Genomic DNA, 19826 nt, shown 5'->3' on the forward strand with positions numbered 1-19826 from the left:
TAATTGGTGTGAGCCTCATTGATACCTGGAAGAGATATAACCAGGTAATACAAGAATAGTGCTAAGAAAATATAAAAGTGATTGGATTCTGTATCATGGACAAAAATAGATGATAGATTTAATTGCATTCTATTTTAAACAAATGATCTGTTTTAATATTGCAATAGTTTTATTCCATTTTAATTGTCACTTTTGCAAGTTTTTAATTGTGCTGTGCTTTTAGACTGTAAGCCACTTTGAGTCCCAATTTTGGGAGAAAATAAGAATACAAATAAATATAAATATAACAACAACAACAACAACAGATACAGTAACTGTTGTCAGTGGAGAGGCTATTACGTGTGAGCGGGCATTAAGGATGACTAAAGAAAAGTTACCACAAAATCATTCACCAGAGAGAACTCATTAAAGAACATACTACAAGTGGATTATTTCAGTTGCAAACATAACAGATATTATGAGGTTAGCTTTCCTCATTTCTTCCACTGGGATCTTATAACCTCTGCTGACAGTAGAAGTGAAGGTAGTGACAATGAAAGTGATGGAAAAATGAAGGAAAAGGTGGTAGTAACTGTGGCTGGAACAGAAGCTGCTGGGCTCTGGGCTGATTGTTTCCTGGCTTCTGAGGGCTCTCTGGTATCAAGGCAGTTTGGAAAGTGTAGCTAATACAATGTATAAAACATTGAGACAATGGGACAGGACTGTCTCTCATACTGTCTTAGGTCTCCAGGCTCTGGAAACACAAAGGAAGTGGCTTCCCTAATGTAACAGAATTTTATGCTACAGTAGTATTTCAGTGGGATCCTGACCTCATGAAACCACTATAAAACACTGAGTGTGTTTCTTTTGCTCAAATCTTACAGGTTAGCCTGTCATGCACCCACGTTAATAGATCCCCCCCCCCCAGATTCCAAAATGAATATGTAATCTTTTAGACCCCCCAAACACTGTTATGCCAGCAAAATAATTGGATTTTATATTATGGATAGTGGTGGAAAGATTATTTGAAAATATTTGGAAAATGGTTGAAACACAAGTTTTTCGAATGTTGAAGAACCATGATGAGAAGAATCCTGGATTGAGTTAGGGATTTGTTTTATGCAAAATTTGCATGTAGACCTTTCTGCATAGAATATAATATTTCAGAAAATGTTGTTTTCTATGCAAATTAAACATCTGTGAATTTTATGCAGAGCAAATCTCCAATTACAGCATTTCATGTGCATAAATTAATACTTCTGCATTGAAATATTATTGTCCACATAGAAAAGGTTATTTCATGAACACAAAATACCAATTTCTGCTTAAAACAACTTCATGTTTTGTTCTTTTTTACAGAATAAGTCCCAAATTGCGAATAGCTCTCAAAAACTTTGTGTTTTTTGAAGACTTTCTCACAGTAGGAAGATAATTGCTAAAATTATTTGTTCCTACCTTTGAAAAGAAACAAAGGGGTGAAGCCGATGGCTGGGAAGTAGGAGCCTCTGGTTGCTCCGGCTACAATCGGACCAGGACCAAGGTGGGTTGGCACTGCAGTTCCCAAGCTGTGCCAGCCAGGAGTTGGTTTAAACTGACTTATTTTTGATCCGATCCTTTGGACCGGAGTGTGGTCTTAGCACAGCTTCTGGAAGCTTTGAATGCATGCATCATCTAAATGCCACTCCCCCAAGATGGCTGAAAGCCACTTCTTTTGTCCTGTGTGTTTAAGGCCTTCGTGAACATTTACACCCCTAATTATGGATAGGGTTGCCTGGTCAGGATTATCTCAGACCCTGAGATAACAGGGACAAAAACTGAGGTTTAGTACAACGCTTCATGATGCCACAGGAGGTGGATGGTGGTGATATTCCAAGGGGCTGCCTCTGGTAATGCTATTAAACATAATACATAAAGTATCAACTGTAGTTTCACAGCATATGTCACCCAGGTTGAAATACAAGTCTAACACACATGGAAGACACACACATACTTCAAGGGAGCATTCTGACTGTAAGATTCTTCCTCCTTCTCCTGAGAACCAGAGACGACAACCCAGACCCTGAGGTCGGGTTATTTTTTGATTAACTGAGGTATACATGAGAATAAGGATAAATTAGTGGGGGAGCAAAATAATGTACTTGGCTTCTACTCTCAACATCTCTTGACTAAAAGGCATCAGTAATCTCTCAGAGTTTTCTGATGTGACCCCTATAAATGCAAGCCTCTTTAAACCCTGTTTAACAGTGTGTGCAAGAACAGGAAAAAGGGGATTTTTTGAGGACCTGAAACACACCAGACAAATGAGATAAATATTTCAAATAACATCAACCCAGGAATTTGTAGCAGAAATCGTACTTGAAATACATACCTGGAAACGGTGTACTCTACAACCCTAAGGATATGATCATGTGGGCCAATGGCCCATCGCTCTTGGTTGGTGGTATAGGACACATAAAGCTTTCCGGTTTTTTTATAATTGGGATGGAATGCAAGGCTTAAGAGACCTCTTTCATCTCCACCCTGCAGTCAAATGAAAAACACAAAGAATTGTGAAGTTAATTATGTTCCTCATTGTGTCTAAGAGAGAACCCCCCCATCCACTTCTTCCCCCTCCCTTGTGAGTAATCTTTGTCTGGCTCCTTTCTTCCTTCCTTTTTTCCTTTTCTGACTACAGCACAAAAAAGGATTATAAAACATTTCATCTGGATTGCTCTTTGAGAGCTGGAACAATTGTTTTGTGGGGCTCTCAGTACACAAGTCTCCTTACTCCACTTTTATGGAGTTGATTCCTGAATGTAATCTTTTGGAACATATGAAAACAAGCTTAAGGGCTGTGGAAAATTCTTTGCTGGATTACTATGTTTGCTGTATGCGGAAGGAAATTTTTTTCTTTAAAAAAAGCTCTACAATCAGCAGTCACTTCAAATCCAACTATCCAAGCCCCCAAACACAGTGCCAGCTCCCACTGTCTTGGCAATATGTTCAGAATATAGTTAAATTGCTTGTGTAATATATAAAACATTGTTCGACCCTCAAGGCAGCTATATTGGTTGTCACAACGATGGTGGTCTATTCATCATTGCTAGCATACTGTAGCTTTAGCCTTTCCCAATCTGGCACCATCCAGATGTGTTTGACTACAGCTCCCAGAATCCCCCAGCCTGCTATGGGGACTGATGTGTCATTTTGTATTGAAGAGGTAGGGCAAAGGTTTTTTTTAAAATTATTATTATTATTTAAAAAAAAACAGAACGTGCCCAAACACCTTTCTTTCATTATGTATGCCACACCAATTAGTATAGTTATATGTTTAGCACCACATACAGATACTGTGGCAACAGAAATGCCAGCAACAGGATGCAGAAAAGCCTGTCTCCAAAAAAGAACACAAGAAAAATAATGATAGTGTTTTAGAGCCTGGAAGTGCAAATGGTAAAAAAGCACGCTCTGAAAGCACTAACACAAATGCATTCTTGTACAGGCAGTCTCCATTTCAATATACATTGATACAAGCAAGACCTCCAACCAAATATTGGATCTATATCTGGCCATATATAGTATTAAACCCAGTGAAATCAATGGGATCAATGAAGTTATGATCAATGCAAGTTGCACTGGTTTCAGTGGGTCTGCTCTGTGTACAACTAACTTTTATCCAATGATAAAATCAGATTATTTATTTGCCACATAGCCCGGAAAACCCACCAAAAACTATAGATTATTTATTTATTTTTTAAATGTATATACTGCCTGTTCCTATTATAGAACCCAAAGTGGCAACCAATTTGTGTTGAAACAAAATACAATTAAAACAATGGATAGTAGAAAAGTTTAAAAAATTAAACATACATTTGTATTAAAAAACATTTAGAACAGTTTTAGAAGGCAGTAAAAATGTAACAATAATGATACAAATACAAATACAACACCCCCCCTCCCCAAGGCCTTCCACAACAGAGTTAACATTCAAAAGCCTGGGTAAACAGAAAGATCTTTGCTTGACAGGGAACCATATATAAAGTTTAGTGCCATAGGGGCAGCTAGCCAAGTTAAATTCCTTCACTTCCCTCTTATATTAAAAATAAGAGGCCAGTTCCTGAATTCCGTAAGAAGAACTTGCAAGCCTTTCTATGCAGATAGCAGTAGCTTATCCTGCCTTTTCCCTCTCTATCTTCCCCCACTTTATGCTGTATTAGGGGCCATCATCAGATATTATCTCCAAACTTCTGCTAAAGTTTGGGTGCAGCTTGTCTGGCAGCATGGAGGGCTCCTTTCAGAGCCCCAGTGGATTGCTTGCATGACCTTTTGGATTCCAGCCATAGTTCATTAACATTATACTTTCAATGGCCTTACAAGTACTCCCCCAATTAACAGCTTCCAGGATGAAAGGTCTGGTAGACCCATCTGTCCTCTTTCTCAGTTTATAAACAAAACTATCACACAGCTGCTTCCATGTTATTATAAGATACTGATTCCAGTTTCCCCACAGATAGTGCAGTGGTTGAATATTTGAATTGTGATTACCTAGAACTTAATATGTGAGTTCAGTGTCATTCATATCAATATTTGTATGTTATGCTTATTTTATGTACATTTTATTCATTCCCTGTGCTTCCTTCTGGGCCTTTGGCTTTGCTAATTTCCAGGAAATGAATCATGAAAGAGAAGAGCTGATAAAGCCTGGAGATCTCATTTGCATTAAAATGTTTTAATACTTACTTTTATCATGTTGATTTAACAATTTCTTAAGAAAAAATAGGTCTAGAACCCATTAATATTTTTAGTTTAATTTTCTGATAGTGAAACCAACCCACCTGCTGAGAATGCAATCTGCATTTTCTTTGTAGTCAGTTCACAGATCAAATGGCTGTGCTGACAATTATAAGTTGAATGGATCTGTGCAATTGCTTCACCATGATCCCACTCAAAATTCATGCTATGTTTGCTATGCTAGGGTGAAGAGTGGATCTAATAATGTAACCCTGTGAGTCCAAAATAAACATGCCTCTTTACCAACAAACTTCTTAAGAACTGGCTGTTGGCACTCAACTGTGAAGTTGCTTTTCAAAAGCTTGTGATCAAGTAATAAAAGCTGAATCTGATCAGATTAAGCCCATGGAGTTAATGTTTACACAATTAATGAAGTTCTAATATGGACAGAAGAAAATTGAGCCTTTAAGCATTGTGTGTGTTGAAGATACTACTTCATTGTGGAATGATAAATATCCTTGACTTGTCATAGAGTCCTCAGGTCAAGACTGTCCCAGTACCTGAGATTTCAGGATCAAACCCTTAAATCTAAGAATGATTCTTCCCCACCCCATGATGTCACAGGGGTTGAGTTCTGATGAGGTTAGAAAGATGATGTTAGTAGGGGCAGCCTCTGGGGATATCATTAAGCACAATAAATGAAGCACCAACCACAGTTACACAGATAATACCATTCAAATAAGAAACACCAAGTCTAAGTAACGAGTAAAACGCACACACATTCAAGGCAACACTCTCACCCTGAGATTCTTCCCCCTCACCCTGAGAATTGTAGAAGAAGATCCAAACCCTGAGACCTAGGACCAGGACTTGAAATCTGGTAACAGTAGAAAATAGAGTCTAGGATGTATAGAAACCAATGTGCCATCAGTGTTCGGTATTTGTGTATTGATCCACCTTTACAACAGAAGGGCTGTTGAAACTTCTAGTATACTGTTAAAAATTTTAGTGAATTCTGGTGCAGTCTGTCAGAGGAACAAGAATTTATTGCCAGGAGATAGAGGAAACTGGAAATTTCTGATGCACATTTGTAACAGCCCATATGGAATTTTGAGGTTCTGGCCATTTCAGAAGACCATTTAAACTACACTGTGAAGTCTTCATGAATTTATTCAACTGATATTATTAACAAACAAATCTGGGCACATTATTTCAGTTTTAGCCTCATCTACTGGAACACCACAGTACAGTAAATGAGCTTTGGACAGGGGTCTCTGAATCTTCACGGCTTGGAATTTGCTATTTACAGTATTTCCAACTGATGTAATTCTGTTTGAGCCAATCACTACATTTTCTTGATCAGGGAGAAAGGATGTATCTGCAGTGCATTTGTACAAGTAGGCCTAATGTTTTGCACAAGGGTTTAGAATGCAGTAGCACTTTTCCTATATCTGCAAGTATGCAAATCCTAGGGCATGTTTCCAGTTGTGCAATAGGGATTGCAAGTTCAACACTGCAACCTAATACAATTGTCCGAGTTTATGTAAGCGAATGTTGCAAAAGATATTGGCCCTGCAGCTATACATGGCCTTTTGAATGGTCTGACTGTTATTTACAGTATTACATTGCTTTATATACAGGCATACCTCAGTTAACCAAACCCCATAGAAAAAAGCTCCTTTTTACACAGTGTTTTTAAACATCCACTCAATTTCTCAATTTCTTCCACACCCTCCGTCTACCTGGAGGTTATTGTTGTTATTATTCTAGTGACATCAGCATTGGCAAGATAGTGAAGAAAGACCGGAGAAACACAGACTTTCCATTTTAGGTTGTAGCAGTGTGTCTGCAATAAGCAACACAACAAAGCTTCAGCTGGGAGAGAATGGGATTCTGCTCTAGCCAGTCCTACAGTTTCGATGTGTATGCAGCTTCAGCAGACAAAGTAAACAGTCACTGCCTCCAGAATCCTTTACTGATCAGGCATGAACAGCAAAACAGAGAAAAGGGAAAAGAAGATAAGCCTGTCCTAACAGCTACCCTCAGGATTTTAAAGTAGTATAGATCTGTAAATTTGACTACCAAAATGGAAATCATTAAAAAGTTCAGGCTACCAAAAGAAAAGGAAAAAAATGCAGGATCAGGGGCATGGCGTGTGGTTCCTGTGGCCCCTATCTGGCAAGGAAAGGGGTGGTGGGACACCACTCCCAAGGGCCAGTTTGTTTTGCCCCTTAGTAATTTATCCCTATTTTTTCCATATTTATTTCTGCCTCTAGTACAAAATTTTTGTTTAAAGAAGTAATGTCCAAGAACACATCTACTTTGTGAATTTAGGTATACCTGTACTATGCTTTGTTAATCATTGTGGAGTTCATACATGTCAACATGTCAAACTAAAACTTTGTCATCATTCAATACAACTTTTATTCAAACAGTCTATTTCAGCAAGTCATCCCAGATACAGTGAAGTGTAAGAAAAATAAATACTCTTAAAGTCTTTTAAAAAAAATCTTACTGCAGAACAATGATATGCCGAAACTGTTAAAATCAATAAACTGTCATGTAAGTAAACATACAGGCTGACAGACTTTAAAATCCACTGTGTATTAACAATTTTATTAGGAGTGTGTGTGCCAGACCTGGCAAGTACTTATGTGAAACCTATCAATGTGTAAGAAATTGCGGAAATGGTTAATCAAAAATAAGTTCTTTCTGCCTCACTAAGACCACTTTACATGGAAACTTGTGGGTATAATTCACAACTCTGATATTTTGCCCATCATATTACAAAGAGAAAAGTTGGTTATCTGTGGATATACTGAGAACAAAAATCCACTCATTTTTAAAGACATATTATGAAAAGACTTAAAATGGGATCTGTGGCTTTAGCACACTGCATTGTTACTGTGGCTCAGAAACATCTGTTTCCAGTTCACCTGCCTTCAACATCTTGCTTTGGCAGCAAACACATGTCCATCAAACAATTGTTATGAAACCCTGAGATTTGTTAAGACACAGGCGTTAAAGACTTGTATTACCACTTACTGCATATACTTGTTTTCTGCTGCTCCAGCGACTAGGACACGGAGCAATGGATGCAAGCTACAGGAAAAAAGATTCCACCTCAACATTAGGAGGAACTTTCTGACAGTAAGGGCTGTTACACTCCCTCAGAGAGTGGGCTGAGAAGGGCAATTGATCACTCTGCAGCCTCTCCCCAACTGGGCTGCCTCGGTGGGGGAAAGCCCAATTGGGGACAGGCTGGGAAAGGTGATCGATCGCCCTGAAGCCTTTCCCTAGCTGGGCTCCTTCCATGGAGGCAAGCCCAGTTGGAGACAGACTGGGAAGGGCAATCAATTGTCCTGGAGCCTTTCCTCAGCTGGGTTCCCTCCGCGGGGGAAAGCCCAGTTGGAACAGGCTGGGAAGGGGAATCGATCATCCTGTAGCCTCTTTCCAGCTGGGCTGTCTCCTTAAACCCGACCCTCAACATATTCACGGGTCATATAAAAATCCACATTTTGGGCCCCAAAATTTGACCTTGTCTTATACACATGGTTGACTTATAGTCAAATATATATGGTATTATAGGCCCAGTATGTAGTGATCTTCATTAGTTATTGCATTTTGAGAAGATTCATAGAAGATGAAGATGATTTGTTATCTGATTCTGTCCCTGTTGTAGTTGTTGCTGTGTCACGCCAATCCCTTTAAACACCCAAAGTCTCTAAACACCCTGTCTCTATTGAGCTCTGCCCACATGCCTTCCTCCTTCACGAAACATCCTTAAAATAGTATGCCTCATTGTACAACTTTGAAGGAAATTACAATGACAGGTATTGTCAAAGCACAAGGCTGATGCTTCTAAACAATCTTCATGTATTATAGTGCTACACTTCACAGGGTGAATAGGACCTAGAGTAATGGTATTAATAACTGTGACTCAAAAATGCCCCAATGACACCAGATCCCATCTGATCTTGGAAGACAAGCAGAGTCAAACTTGGTTAGCACATGAATGGGGGAACTCCAAAGAATACCAGGTGTTGTAGGCTATATTTAGATGAAGGCAAATCACCTTCAAGTATTCCTTGCTTAGTAAAAACTCATGAATTTCACAGGGCCAACAAGTGACTTAAAGTCAACATGCAACTTAAAGGCATGTATTTTATTTAGTTTAATTTTTTTTACTCCCAGTCTAAGGACATTAAGGCTACAATCCTACATCTAGCTGGTGAAGCATAATATGCAATTCTGCAGCCATTCTGTTCTCAAAAAACATCTGTCAAGCACTAGGAGCATGACAGCCGTGTATTGGCTGGGGTGGTGGTGCTGGAGGGAGAGGGCCAGACAGCACCCAGCTGCATTTTGCAACCAGTCAAAAGAGCTATATCCTCCCAGATCTTCAGTTTTCTTCTTCCAGCTACAGATTTACTCATGTGCTGCCCAGTTGCTTCCTGCTGCTTCTCGCCTAGCCAGTACATGGTCAAGGCAGCATGCTGCAGGTCCTTGAAAGCTGCCTTGGGGAGATGGTGCATGGAGTAGAAGGAGGTAGTGAATACTGCTGTTTCCACCATCCAAAGAAGGTATACCCATTATCCTGCTCTCAACATTGAATAGGAATTCAGAGAGCTGAAGTCAGAGTCCAAGGAAGCTAGAGGCATCCAGTATCAAAACAGTCAAAGACTGAAAGAGCTGTAAATAAGAAACAGAGTCCTTAACCAATCCAAGAGTCATAAATCCAGCAAACACACATACAAGATAGAAGTGACGTGGCTTTCAGCAACAAGACTGGGGAAAGCATCCTTCTTATAAAGTTAGCACACTCAGCCAATGCCCTGATCTGGGAGTGCATTTCACAGCTGTGCTCTTCCTGATGCTTTGTTCACAGCCTATATTCATATGTCTGTGGGGATGGTCTGAGCCAGATGCTGAAGCCTTCATCTTTCTCTGAGAAACAAAGGAGGACTTGTGTGGCTATCAGGTGTCTGCTGCATCTCCCTCAGCAGTACATATACTTTGTCTTCTGAGGAAGAAAAACTTTCGGGGGGGGGGGGCATGACACCCACACATACTCACAGATTACAAATGTCATCAATAGGGTTCTGGGCTTTATTATGGCTTTAACATTATGTAAGAACATTTTATGTCACTTTTACATTTTAAAAACTGTGAAGTAGTTTACAGTTTTAAAAAGCTGCTAAAAATTATAATGATAAAACGAGAAAAATAACAAAACTATTAATTGGTCAAAGATCATTTCATGAAAAAAGGTATCCTCTCACAAAGTTTGATTCCATTTTCAGGATTGTTAAGATATTGAATTCTTGGAATCATAGGCCCGTTACACACGGGCTTAAAAGTACGCGCGGAGCGCGTACTAGGGTTAAGACGGGGTGGTGCTTCCACACTGCCCTAATCCTAGTGCACACTGCGCGTGCACAAAATGGCGGCGGCCGTTCCACATGGCCACCATCATCGATACGTCACGGCCGCGCCGCCTCTAAACGAGGCAGTGCGATTGTGACATATTGGGGGCGCAGCAGGGCGCCTAGGGCGCCCTTTCCACGATCCCGGAAGGAGCTCCGTTTCGGAGCTCCTTCCTGGTTTGGTCCGCTGGGCACAGCCTTCACACGGCTGCTCCCAGCAGACCAAAGGAGAAAGGGGCCAAGCGGCCCTTTTCTCCTTCTCCCCGCCGCCGCGGGGTATCCTTGGGGCTTGAAGCCCCAAGGACACCCCTTTCCAGGCTGCGGGGAAGGGGCCTTTTGCCACTTCCCCGCAGCCCGGAAAGCGGCAGATTGGGGCTTCAGCGGCTGCCGCTCTGGCTGCTGAGGCCCCGATCCGGCAGGGAAAGGTGCGCCTACAGGCCGCCCCAAAGGGGCGGTCTGTAACGCACCATAGTATCTTCTGGCTAAAGCTGCCTGAGCATTCAGCTCTTCTTAACTGGGCCTTCTTTGGGTAGCCCTCTCATCAGATATGAAGTGGATGCTATTAGTGATAAGACCTTTGTAATATTGCCCAGGGTTAGAATGAAAGAATCATGGAAGATTTGCAGAGGGCATATGGACCATCTAATTTAATTCTCTTATTATATTGTACTTTTAAACTCTTTTGTTACCCGCCTCGATCCCCCAAAAGGGAAGAGGCAGGAAATAAATAAATAAATATGCAGAAAAACACAACTACAGCACTTCTGAAAGATGGCCATCCAGCTTCTCTTTAAAGACCTCCAAAGAAGAAGAGTCCATCATCCTTCAAGACAGTCCATTCTATTGTAAAAACAAAAACAAACCTGCAAAAAAACAAACCTCTTAAAATAAATAAATAGGTTCTTCCTATTATTTAAGTGGAATCTCTTTTCTTGTAATTTCATTGGCTAAAGACAATTAGCTACCAATGCAATTCAGATAATGCATGGTATCTAAAGTCTGCCCAGCTATTTTGGCACAGGTGACATAAAATCTCACAAGAGCTTTCACCAGTCACTACAGTGAAAATACAATAATATCAAATAGATATTTGGTAGCCTTTCATGATAATTGGAGCTTTTTGAAAATCTACTGCCTAAGGCAGCTGCCTCATTCTGCCTAACAGGACCCTATCCCAATACAGAGTGTCACCTGAACCACTTTGTATTACAGTTGAAACTTGAAGCTTGAAGTTACAACCTTGTCATATCCCAAAGTATCCCAAAGTAACAAGCCCAAGTATGCTTCCCTGTTGAGAATCACAGTGATTTTGTATAGGACCAACTGATGCATGGATTTATGTGTTTTACAAAATTGCTGCAATGAGAGCTCTGATATTTACCTGTAAAGCTGCAGATTATGCTACAAAGATTTTGTGTATGGAAGGACTTCTCTTTCTCTCAGTTTACGTTAAATGCTTGTGCATGTTGTGGGCACATAAATATATCCATAGTGTGATATATGTAAGTTTTATTTTTAATACCTTGGCATTTGGCAGTACAAGGGAAGAGACTGCATAATGAGTGAAATTAAAGATCAAAATACCTGTGGCCATTCTCTAAATTGCAAATGGCTGTAGTGTTGCTGCTCTGGGGGGTGGGGAATCACCCATGTTGCAGGGGATGAAATCAGACTTGCATGCACTTTCAAACAATTAAGTGTTAGTGTGGTCATTGGTTTCTGTCCTTGTGTTACAGCCACTGGTGATCTCATGTATGACTTTAGCTTAATGTATTAGTAGTTAATCCACCCCCTCTTGGCCAATGCATTTCCTATGATGCTATTATTTGGCTGCACAAAACTCATCTTCTGGTACTGTCAGATGGGTCAGCCTACCTGAAAACCATTCTTTAGTGTCCCCTTCATTATTCATGTTTATTTAAACATGCTCTGCTATTATGCCGACCTGATTTAACTTTTTGTTGGTAATAGGCTATTTTACTATTTCTTTTCTTTACGATACAAGAAAATAGAGGAGCTGGGCTGAATCAGACCAAAGACCTCTTTACTCCAGCATTTGTTTTCATGATGGCCAACCAGATGCCTATGGGAAGCCCACAAGTAGGACATGAATGCAGTTGCCCTCTCCCATTCATGGTTCCTAGAAACTAGTACTGAGAAGTTGTATGAAAGCAAGTTCAGGATGAACTAGTAAAGTGGGGAGCTACAAAACACAGGATTGCCTCTTCCAATTCACTACACTGCATGACTCGTTTTTCTATGGGTATGATTTTGTTGGAGTATATAGTTAGTTGAAATCACTTAGTGGATTGTCACATCATGAAAAATGCCCCTCTTTCATAAAGATGTGTAATAATCTGGTTTAAGAAATTCTTGAAAAAGTGGGCAAACGTGATGTTTCTCCTCAGTTCTGATCCCTGCATGGTTTGTTCCATTTTCTAACAAATTATTAACTATTAGACAGATGTCATAGAAAATACACACAGTTTGTGAGATACACCTTGTCTGAGAGCTCCCTCCTCTGTAGCCCAGGCTGAAAAGCTTAAGGCCTCAGGACACAATAGCTTTTCAGTTATTCAAGATAATCAGAAATGCTACACATGGAGACAAGAATATTATAATCTCTTTAGCTATGTTTGACTTTTCGCAGCTAAAGGTCACAGCTTTGATTATACTGTCTTAACAGATGAAATTCTGACTTTCCTTATTTGGGGAAAATTATTCAGAAAAGAATTAGTTTGCTGTCCTAAGGACATTTCAAAAGAAGCCAATTACTAGATTAATCCTGGGCCAACTAATAGAATATACATATAGTCCACTACTAAGTCATCTAAACAAAATGCTTAAGTCTGCGGGCAATTAGAGTACAAAGAACCTGGATAATGAATGTTACTTCTCCTGCTACAAGGACCTCAAAGTTGTATATGTGAGTCTCTCTCTTCCCTCTTTATTCTAAAGCAACACTGAAGTAGGGGCAAAACAGACCGCCCCTTTAGAGCGGCATCCCTCTGCCCTTTTCCTTGCCAATTGGAGGCTGTGACAACCGCATGCCATGGCCTCGATCTGGCACTTTGCTAGTGCTAAAGTGAACAGCAAAATGCTGCTCCTTTTAGTGCTGGCAAAAAGGAGCTCTTGCTGCCGCCACGACAGCTTTTTAGTGCTCCTTTGGTGCAGCGTATCTAAATGTTGTGCCAACAGAGCATTGTAATGCCCCGGTCGTGCGGTTGGGTGTGCGGTTTGATACTGGTGACAGGGCGTACAGTGTCAAAATGGCAGGCCCTATGCCGCCCCGTCACCAGTGCTTCAACCTGATCTGTTTAGCCCCTTTGTCAGTCCCTGAAGCTAGGATTGGCTCAAGGTCACACAGTGAATTTCATAGCTGGGTAAGAATTTGAATCTAGGTCTTAGTCCAATTACAGCTGCATAATCACTTTACCACAGTGTTGCAACACCACCTGCATGAACTGCAACACCTGAAAAATATCCTACACAACTTTTCTTACATTGTTCTGGGAACAGTTCTTTATGTACTCCATTCTAAATACTTGTGTCAGTCCCTCAAGCTGAAGTACACTGGGTGCTTCTATTTATTTCTGTGATTGAAAAACATGGAACCATCCAAGATTGTTTTATCCTGTTTTACATATCCTAATCTCTGTATGTGAGTAAAACATACAATAAAAATATGATTTTGATATGGCTAGTGGAGGGTGGTAGTGGAGGAGATGCTTCCAAACAAAATATTGTTAATGGTGAAAATGTTTTGCTGCAGTCGAGAGTGTATGATTTCTGACTTCTTGTTTCCATAAAGATTATTTTATGGTCTGTAGCTAATATGGTGGTCATGCAGCTAAAGGCATTATCTTCACATCATTAGAATGAAACTTAATACTTGAAATCCCTGACTTCATTGCTTGAGGTTTCATTGCTATCTGGGATTATATATTTCCCATTGTAAATCTAAATAAGAACTTGTGCTGACCTTTATTAGAGCAAACATTAAACAATTTAGTTAGAGTATGAAAGGGAACTTAAAAAAAATGTTTCGGACCACCAAGAAACAATCATAAATTTAAGGAAATATGAGGTTTTTTACCATGTGACTTCCCTTGCCGAGTCATGCAAGCGACTGTTGTGACTTAAAAGGTCATACATTTTTGGAAAAAAAATGGCACATTTTAAAGAGATTTATAGAGTTTCTATTTATACAATGTTCATATCAACAATTTAAAAGGTATACATTACTAAAATAACATATAAAAATTGAATTCCTTTGACCCCCTGGAAAAAATGCTGAATTCTGGGCTCATAGTGAATTATGTAATACAGAGCTAGAAGAAAGTTATATGTTTTAATGGACAGATCCAATTTTAGTTTCGTAATGCTTGGGAAATGCCAACATGTTTATATAATGCCAACGTGTTTATAACTTAAATTTTAAACTGGGAATACATTTCTTTATTGTATTTAAGATTTATGTATGTACCTTCAAGTAGCCTGTCAATGTATGGTGACCTCATGAATTTCATAAGGTTTTCTTAGACAAGGAATACTCAGAGGCAGTTTTAGCAGTTCCTTCCTTTGAAATATAGCCTACAACACCTGCTATATGTTGATGGTCTCCCTAGTGGCTGATACAAACCAAAAGATGTTGCCCTAAACCAAAAAAACCTGTGGCAAAGCAAAAAGTCTAGGGAAAAGTAACAATGCTAAAATGAATAGCTAGATTTTAATTCATAGAGTATGCAAAAGATAGTATATGAGCAATAATTATGACAAATAGGCAAGCAAAATAATATATATGCAAAGCTGTGTGCTATGCCTGAAGATGAGAAGAGTCAATGATATATAAAGTCTATTTGAATACAGAATAAACATACAAATATGTTTATTTGTATGTGTACAAAGCTGAAAACTGTAAATCCCAGCTAATGTATATAAAAGTTGTCCAGCATTCAGAGTGCATCAAGAAATGTTTGCACTTCTGGGGGACATATGGCAATGATAAAAGTCTATCTAGCATGGACACATCCAGTTAAAGTAAGGAATATGTTGGCCAATAAACTTAATGCTGGATGCTCCACTTATTTGTGATGCTATTAGTGAAGCATTCATCATTAAGTTTATTGGCCAACCCATGCTAGATAGATCACTATATGCTGTTCATAACAGCTGATTTTTACCACTGATGAAGATGCTAGTCAAAATGTGTTTGGTTTTTAGGTTCTACTTTTGCCATTGATTTTTGTACTTTTATCATTGCCATATGTCCTCCAGAAGTTCCATAACCCTCTGAAATGCCCATGTTGTCTCTCCTTTATCTGAAATGCAGACATAGGGGCGGCAGATTTGAACAGCAGCAGACTGAAGTTTTGGGCACCCCTTTTTATGTGAATTTAGCCATATCCTTCGCTGGACGTCTCCTTTATTAGAGGCATACAATTAATTGCCGGAGGATTATGCTTTTAAAGATGTCCTGGTACTCTTCTTATTGTTTTCCTAAAGAGATTCACCTGTCTCTTATAATGCAATCTTTTGGGCACCAGCTAATAATGTTCTCATTTACCCAGGCCTTTTAAGCTACGAATGTTTTTAGTGCAATTTAAAAATTCTCTCTTTTGATTTATTAGTTTATATTATATTATATTATTTATATTATGTTAATTTAACACACACCATCCCCTTATCCAGACAGAATTACAGGGAGAATATAAAATGTCTCAAATAAGTCAATAAAAATTCCTTTTCAGTTGCTTTTCTTCCTTATGAGGCTATATGAGAGACTTGCTTAGTTTCTTTTCCCTCTAAGTGGTACAGTAGCTCAGAGACATTTTGGTCAGGAAAAAAAGCGTGTAAGGAAAAGGGTTAAGCCATCTTACCCCTCTGCTGGAACTGCAATGTACAGCCTTTCTTTTGCTCACTAAGAGGCTAAATAGACTGACTTAAAGTGCCGGTGTGTGGGTGGAGTGAGGGCATGGGGTTTTGACGCCACACATCCAACCGCATGGGTGGGGGCATTATGGCGCTCTGCTGGCACAGCACCAAAGGAGTGCTGAAAAGTTGTGGTAGTGGCAATGGAGCATTTTGCTGTTCTTTTTAGTGCTAGCAAAGTGCCAGATCAGGGCTGTGGCATGCAGTTGTCACAGACCTGATCCAGCAAGGAAATGGGTGGCGGGACACTGCACCAAAAGGATAGTTTGTTTTGCCACATAGAAACAAAACTGTCAAGAGACTATTGGTTTATTTCATTTAATTCAAAGTCAGTAACAACGATAAATGAAATGACGGTACTAGTTGCTTTTTGATTAGGAATTTTTGGTTGGGAATTCATAACTGAGACAGAATTTTCAAGTCTGTTTCCCTTAATAAGAGTTTAAAGTTTTGGAGAGAAAGAGTTAAGGAAAGAGAAAAAGAACACTAATAGAACACAGTCATCATTATGATGTCATTCTTCTAACTTCCTTAAAACAAACTAGCAAGTACAAATAATATTTGTAATATGTTACATCATCAATGTATCTTTCCGTTGCTCAAACCCTGTATTATATTTAGCAATATTTCCTGTTTGTTGCAAAGAACACCTTTTGGGTGGAATGGATTCCATTAAAGAAAATCTGTTTTATGTTAAGCCATCTTTGTTAAAACGTGTGTGTGTGTGTGTGTATCAGGAATGATACAGATCCAATGTAGCAATTTATGAAAACCTAATCATGTGTTACAAATTAAAGACTCCATCCTGCTTTAAACTAACCCAAGAATACAGAAAGCAAACAGGGCCCAGATTTAATAGAAATGAAGCTCATTTCCTAGAAGTGCATCAACTCAGTCAGTTAAAATTGCCCATACGAACTACTTGATAACAAATTATGAGTCCAATTGCTCAGTATTAATGTAACCAAACTTATTAGATGTATGCTGTAATGTAACAAAAATATATATTTTTAAAAAATCTGATTGAGGTGCCATGATTGTTTGAGAGAAAGGATGGATGACTCATTTACTTCCCATCTGTGTCACATGTATTTGTTTTATACATAAGCCTGTACCATTACCTTTCTGCACCAATTAGGAATCTTTTTAAAAAAATTTAAAATATACATTATTTTGTATATTATTCACTAAATATACACTGTATATGTATTTCACCCTAAAGTACTGACTTCTATATGCATTTTATGTTATAAACATTTAAAGTAAAATATGCATTTAAGGTATGTTTTGGTATGTTTTTTGAGCCAAGCATTGAATTGTAGGATTTGCAGCTTAAGTGGATGAAAGCATGGTGACTGGATAGTTTTCTTGACTAAGAACTTTAAAGCAGAACCAAGGTGATAGCAAAGACGTTTGGCTAATATTGCTGATGAAAAAACAAAAAACCAGAATCTATCTATGCCTACATATGGAGAGAGACAGAGATCAAGAGCTATGTAGTCATACTGTTTTTATCAGAGAGAAGATGACCAACTGGAGATGGGTACCACAGCACCCCAGAATACTGAGGAGATTATCAGATGGAGGATAGGCATGGGAGCAAAGTGGATTGCTCCTGTCCTTATCCCATCCCATTCGCGTGATTCTTCCCCCATCCATGAAGCATAATGGCCCCGTCATTTGGTATTAACGGGATGGGAGAAGAACAGGATAAGCACACGGTGTGTAATCATCTTTCCCCTTATCATGCAAATGGGATGGGAGCAATCTGCTTTGCTCCCATCCTTATCTTCCATCTGATAATCTCCTTTGTCAGCAGATCTGCTGTCCCCAAATGAATGGAATTTATGTCCAGAGTATGTAATGATGAATGCACAGAGGGGTTTGCAAGAGGCACAGTTTACAGTAGTCTGGAGTAAATAGAGAGGGTAGGAGATTAGCAAACCAAGACCAATGCAGAGGTTGGAAATTTGGGATGAGAGAACCACAGTGGTCAGGCACACATCCATCAGAACACTGAATGGATTTTAGAGAGCAGACAGACTGATTTCTGTGAACTGAACCCATAAACATAGTCCCTTGGTTTAACTACTCCTCTCAGACTCTTCTCCTCTTGCAGAAGGATGAAGAGATTTAAAGGGGCAACCCTCTGTCCTAGAGGCTGGTACTCCATCACCTCTCTGCTATTTTAGATATGCTACATGTGGTGGTGAGCTATGTCAGTAAAATGTGAAGCCCATTGGGAATGAATATGTTGTAGGCCAAAACTTTTTCTTTTTTTGTAGCAACTATGCAACTTTGCTGCACTGTGGGATTTTTAATTATTCTATTCAATAAACCCATGCACAAACAACAAAAAGGACAAAATGTTCCCTAACAAAAGCTATTCAGCCAAAAACAGAGTTCAGGAGGGAAAAAATAAACAAAGACTGTACAAAGACTTTATTACATTAGCTACTAGTAATACACAAAATTGCACAAAGAATAAATACTTGAATATTCCTCTTTCTATAAAATACAAGATCCAACACAACATTAACCTTGTTTGTATAAATTGTATTTGACCTCTGCTGTTACCCGTCTCAATCCTTTGGAAGAGGTGAGAAACAAGTAAATATTATTATTATTATTATTATTATTATTATTATTATTATTATTATTATTATTTCATAATAAGGCTCTAAAATATAAAAAAGGAAGACAAAACTAAGGCTGTCAGCTGCCTGTTATAGGCGATCATTCTAAAACATAATTAAGTCCTCTTCACTTAAAAACATTCCAAAACCTCACCATCTATGACCATGGCGGGGAATAAGATATTTATGGCTATTTTCAGATATATTTACTGGTACTAGAGAATGTGGCTTTTTGGATATGGTGGAACAACTCCTCCCACCATCCCTTATCCAATGACTAGAACTGAAGAAAGTTGCAGTGTAAAAAAAAAAAAAAAGAACGGAGATATATACATTCTCCAGCTCCAATGTGTAGTATTTACTTATATATCTCCTTAACTATTTTTTCAGCTAACAACACAAACCTGCCTACTCAAACAACAGTCACATTGATTCAGTGGTGCTTACTATCAGTTAAGTAGGTACAGAATTGCAGCTGTATTTTGTCTCTTGTTATTTTATTTAGTACTCTTTTATCTTTTGTAAAATGGATACATAAATTCATTATATTTTTATTATATTTATATTGCTACATGCTTTAGAATTTTGAAGGAAAGGTAGAATGGCTGTAATGAATACATAAAGTGAAGCACAACCATTAGTCAGATGTACAGCCCTTTCAGTTCACTGGGGCTTACCCCAGGGATGTAGCCAGGATTTTGGGAAGAGGGGGGTCTAGACTAAGTGCCACCATTATAATGGGGCTTGGGTGCGGTGGCGCAGCAGCACGCACCATTAATTTTATCTAACGGAAGGGGGGGTCCGGACCCCAAGAACCCCCCCCCCTGGCTACATCCCTGCTTACCCTCAAGTAAATCTGCACAGGGTTACAAAATCAACCATTTCCTTAAAAATACTCCCTACATAAAACCATTTTTGGTTACAAAATCTCAGTTTACTTGACTAGTTGCTCTGTCAATTAGCTTGTCTAATTCACTCTTTATAGTTATAAATATTTCTCACTGTTTTTCTTCTTCATCATTATCTTCTGGGTCTCATGTTCTAACTTCTTGAATAACCTCTAATACCTTTCTGACTCTGTACAACACTGGCTATTCTCCAGTAACAACATGTGTGTCCCCAATGATAAATGACATAATTTTGT

The 19826-nt window shown here is 39.0% G+C and overlaps 1 protein-coding gene across 1 annotated transcript in view; it reads right to left on the bottom strand.

The window, feature by feature from the left end:
- HHIP (hedgehog interacting protein) overlaps nt 1-19826 on the bottom strand; it is a 107561-nt gene that overhangs the window by 31564 nt on the left and 56171 nt on the right. The window contains exon 5 of the mRNA XM_089525738.1: nt 2348-2499. Within this exon, the coding sequence (XP_089381864.1) occupies nt 2348-2499 (152 nt within the window). The remainder of the gene's footprint in view (nt 1-2347; nt 2500-19826) is intronic.

This window comes from Sceloporus occidentalis, unplaced genomic scaffold (genome assembly GCF_023333645.1).
Source record: "Sceloporus occidentalis isolate IW3139 unplaced genomic scaffold, rSceOcc1.0.p SCAF_5, whole genome shotgun sequence".
Classification (NCBI taxonomy): domain Eukaryota; kingdom Metazoa; phylum Chordata; class Lepidosauria; order Squamata; family Phrynosomatidae; genus Sceloporus; species Sceloporus occidentalis.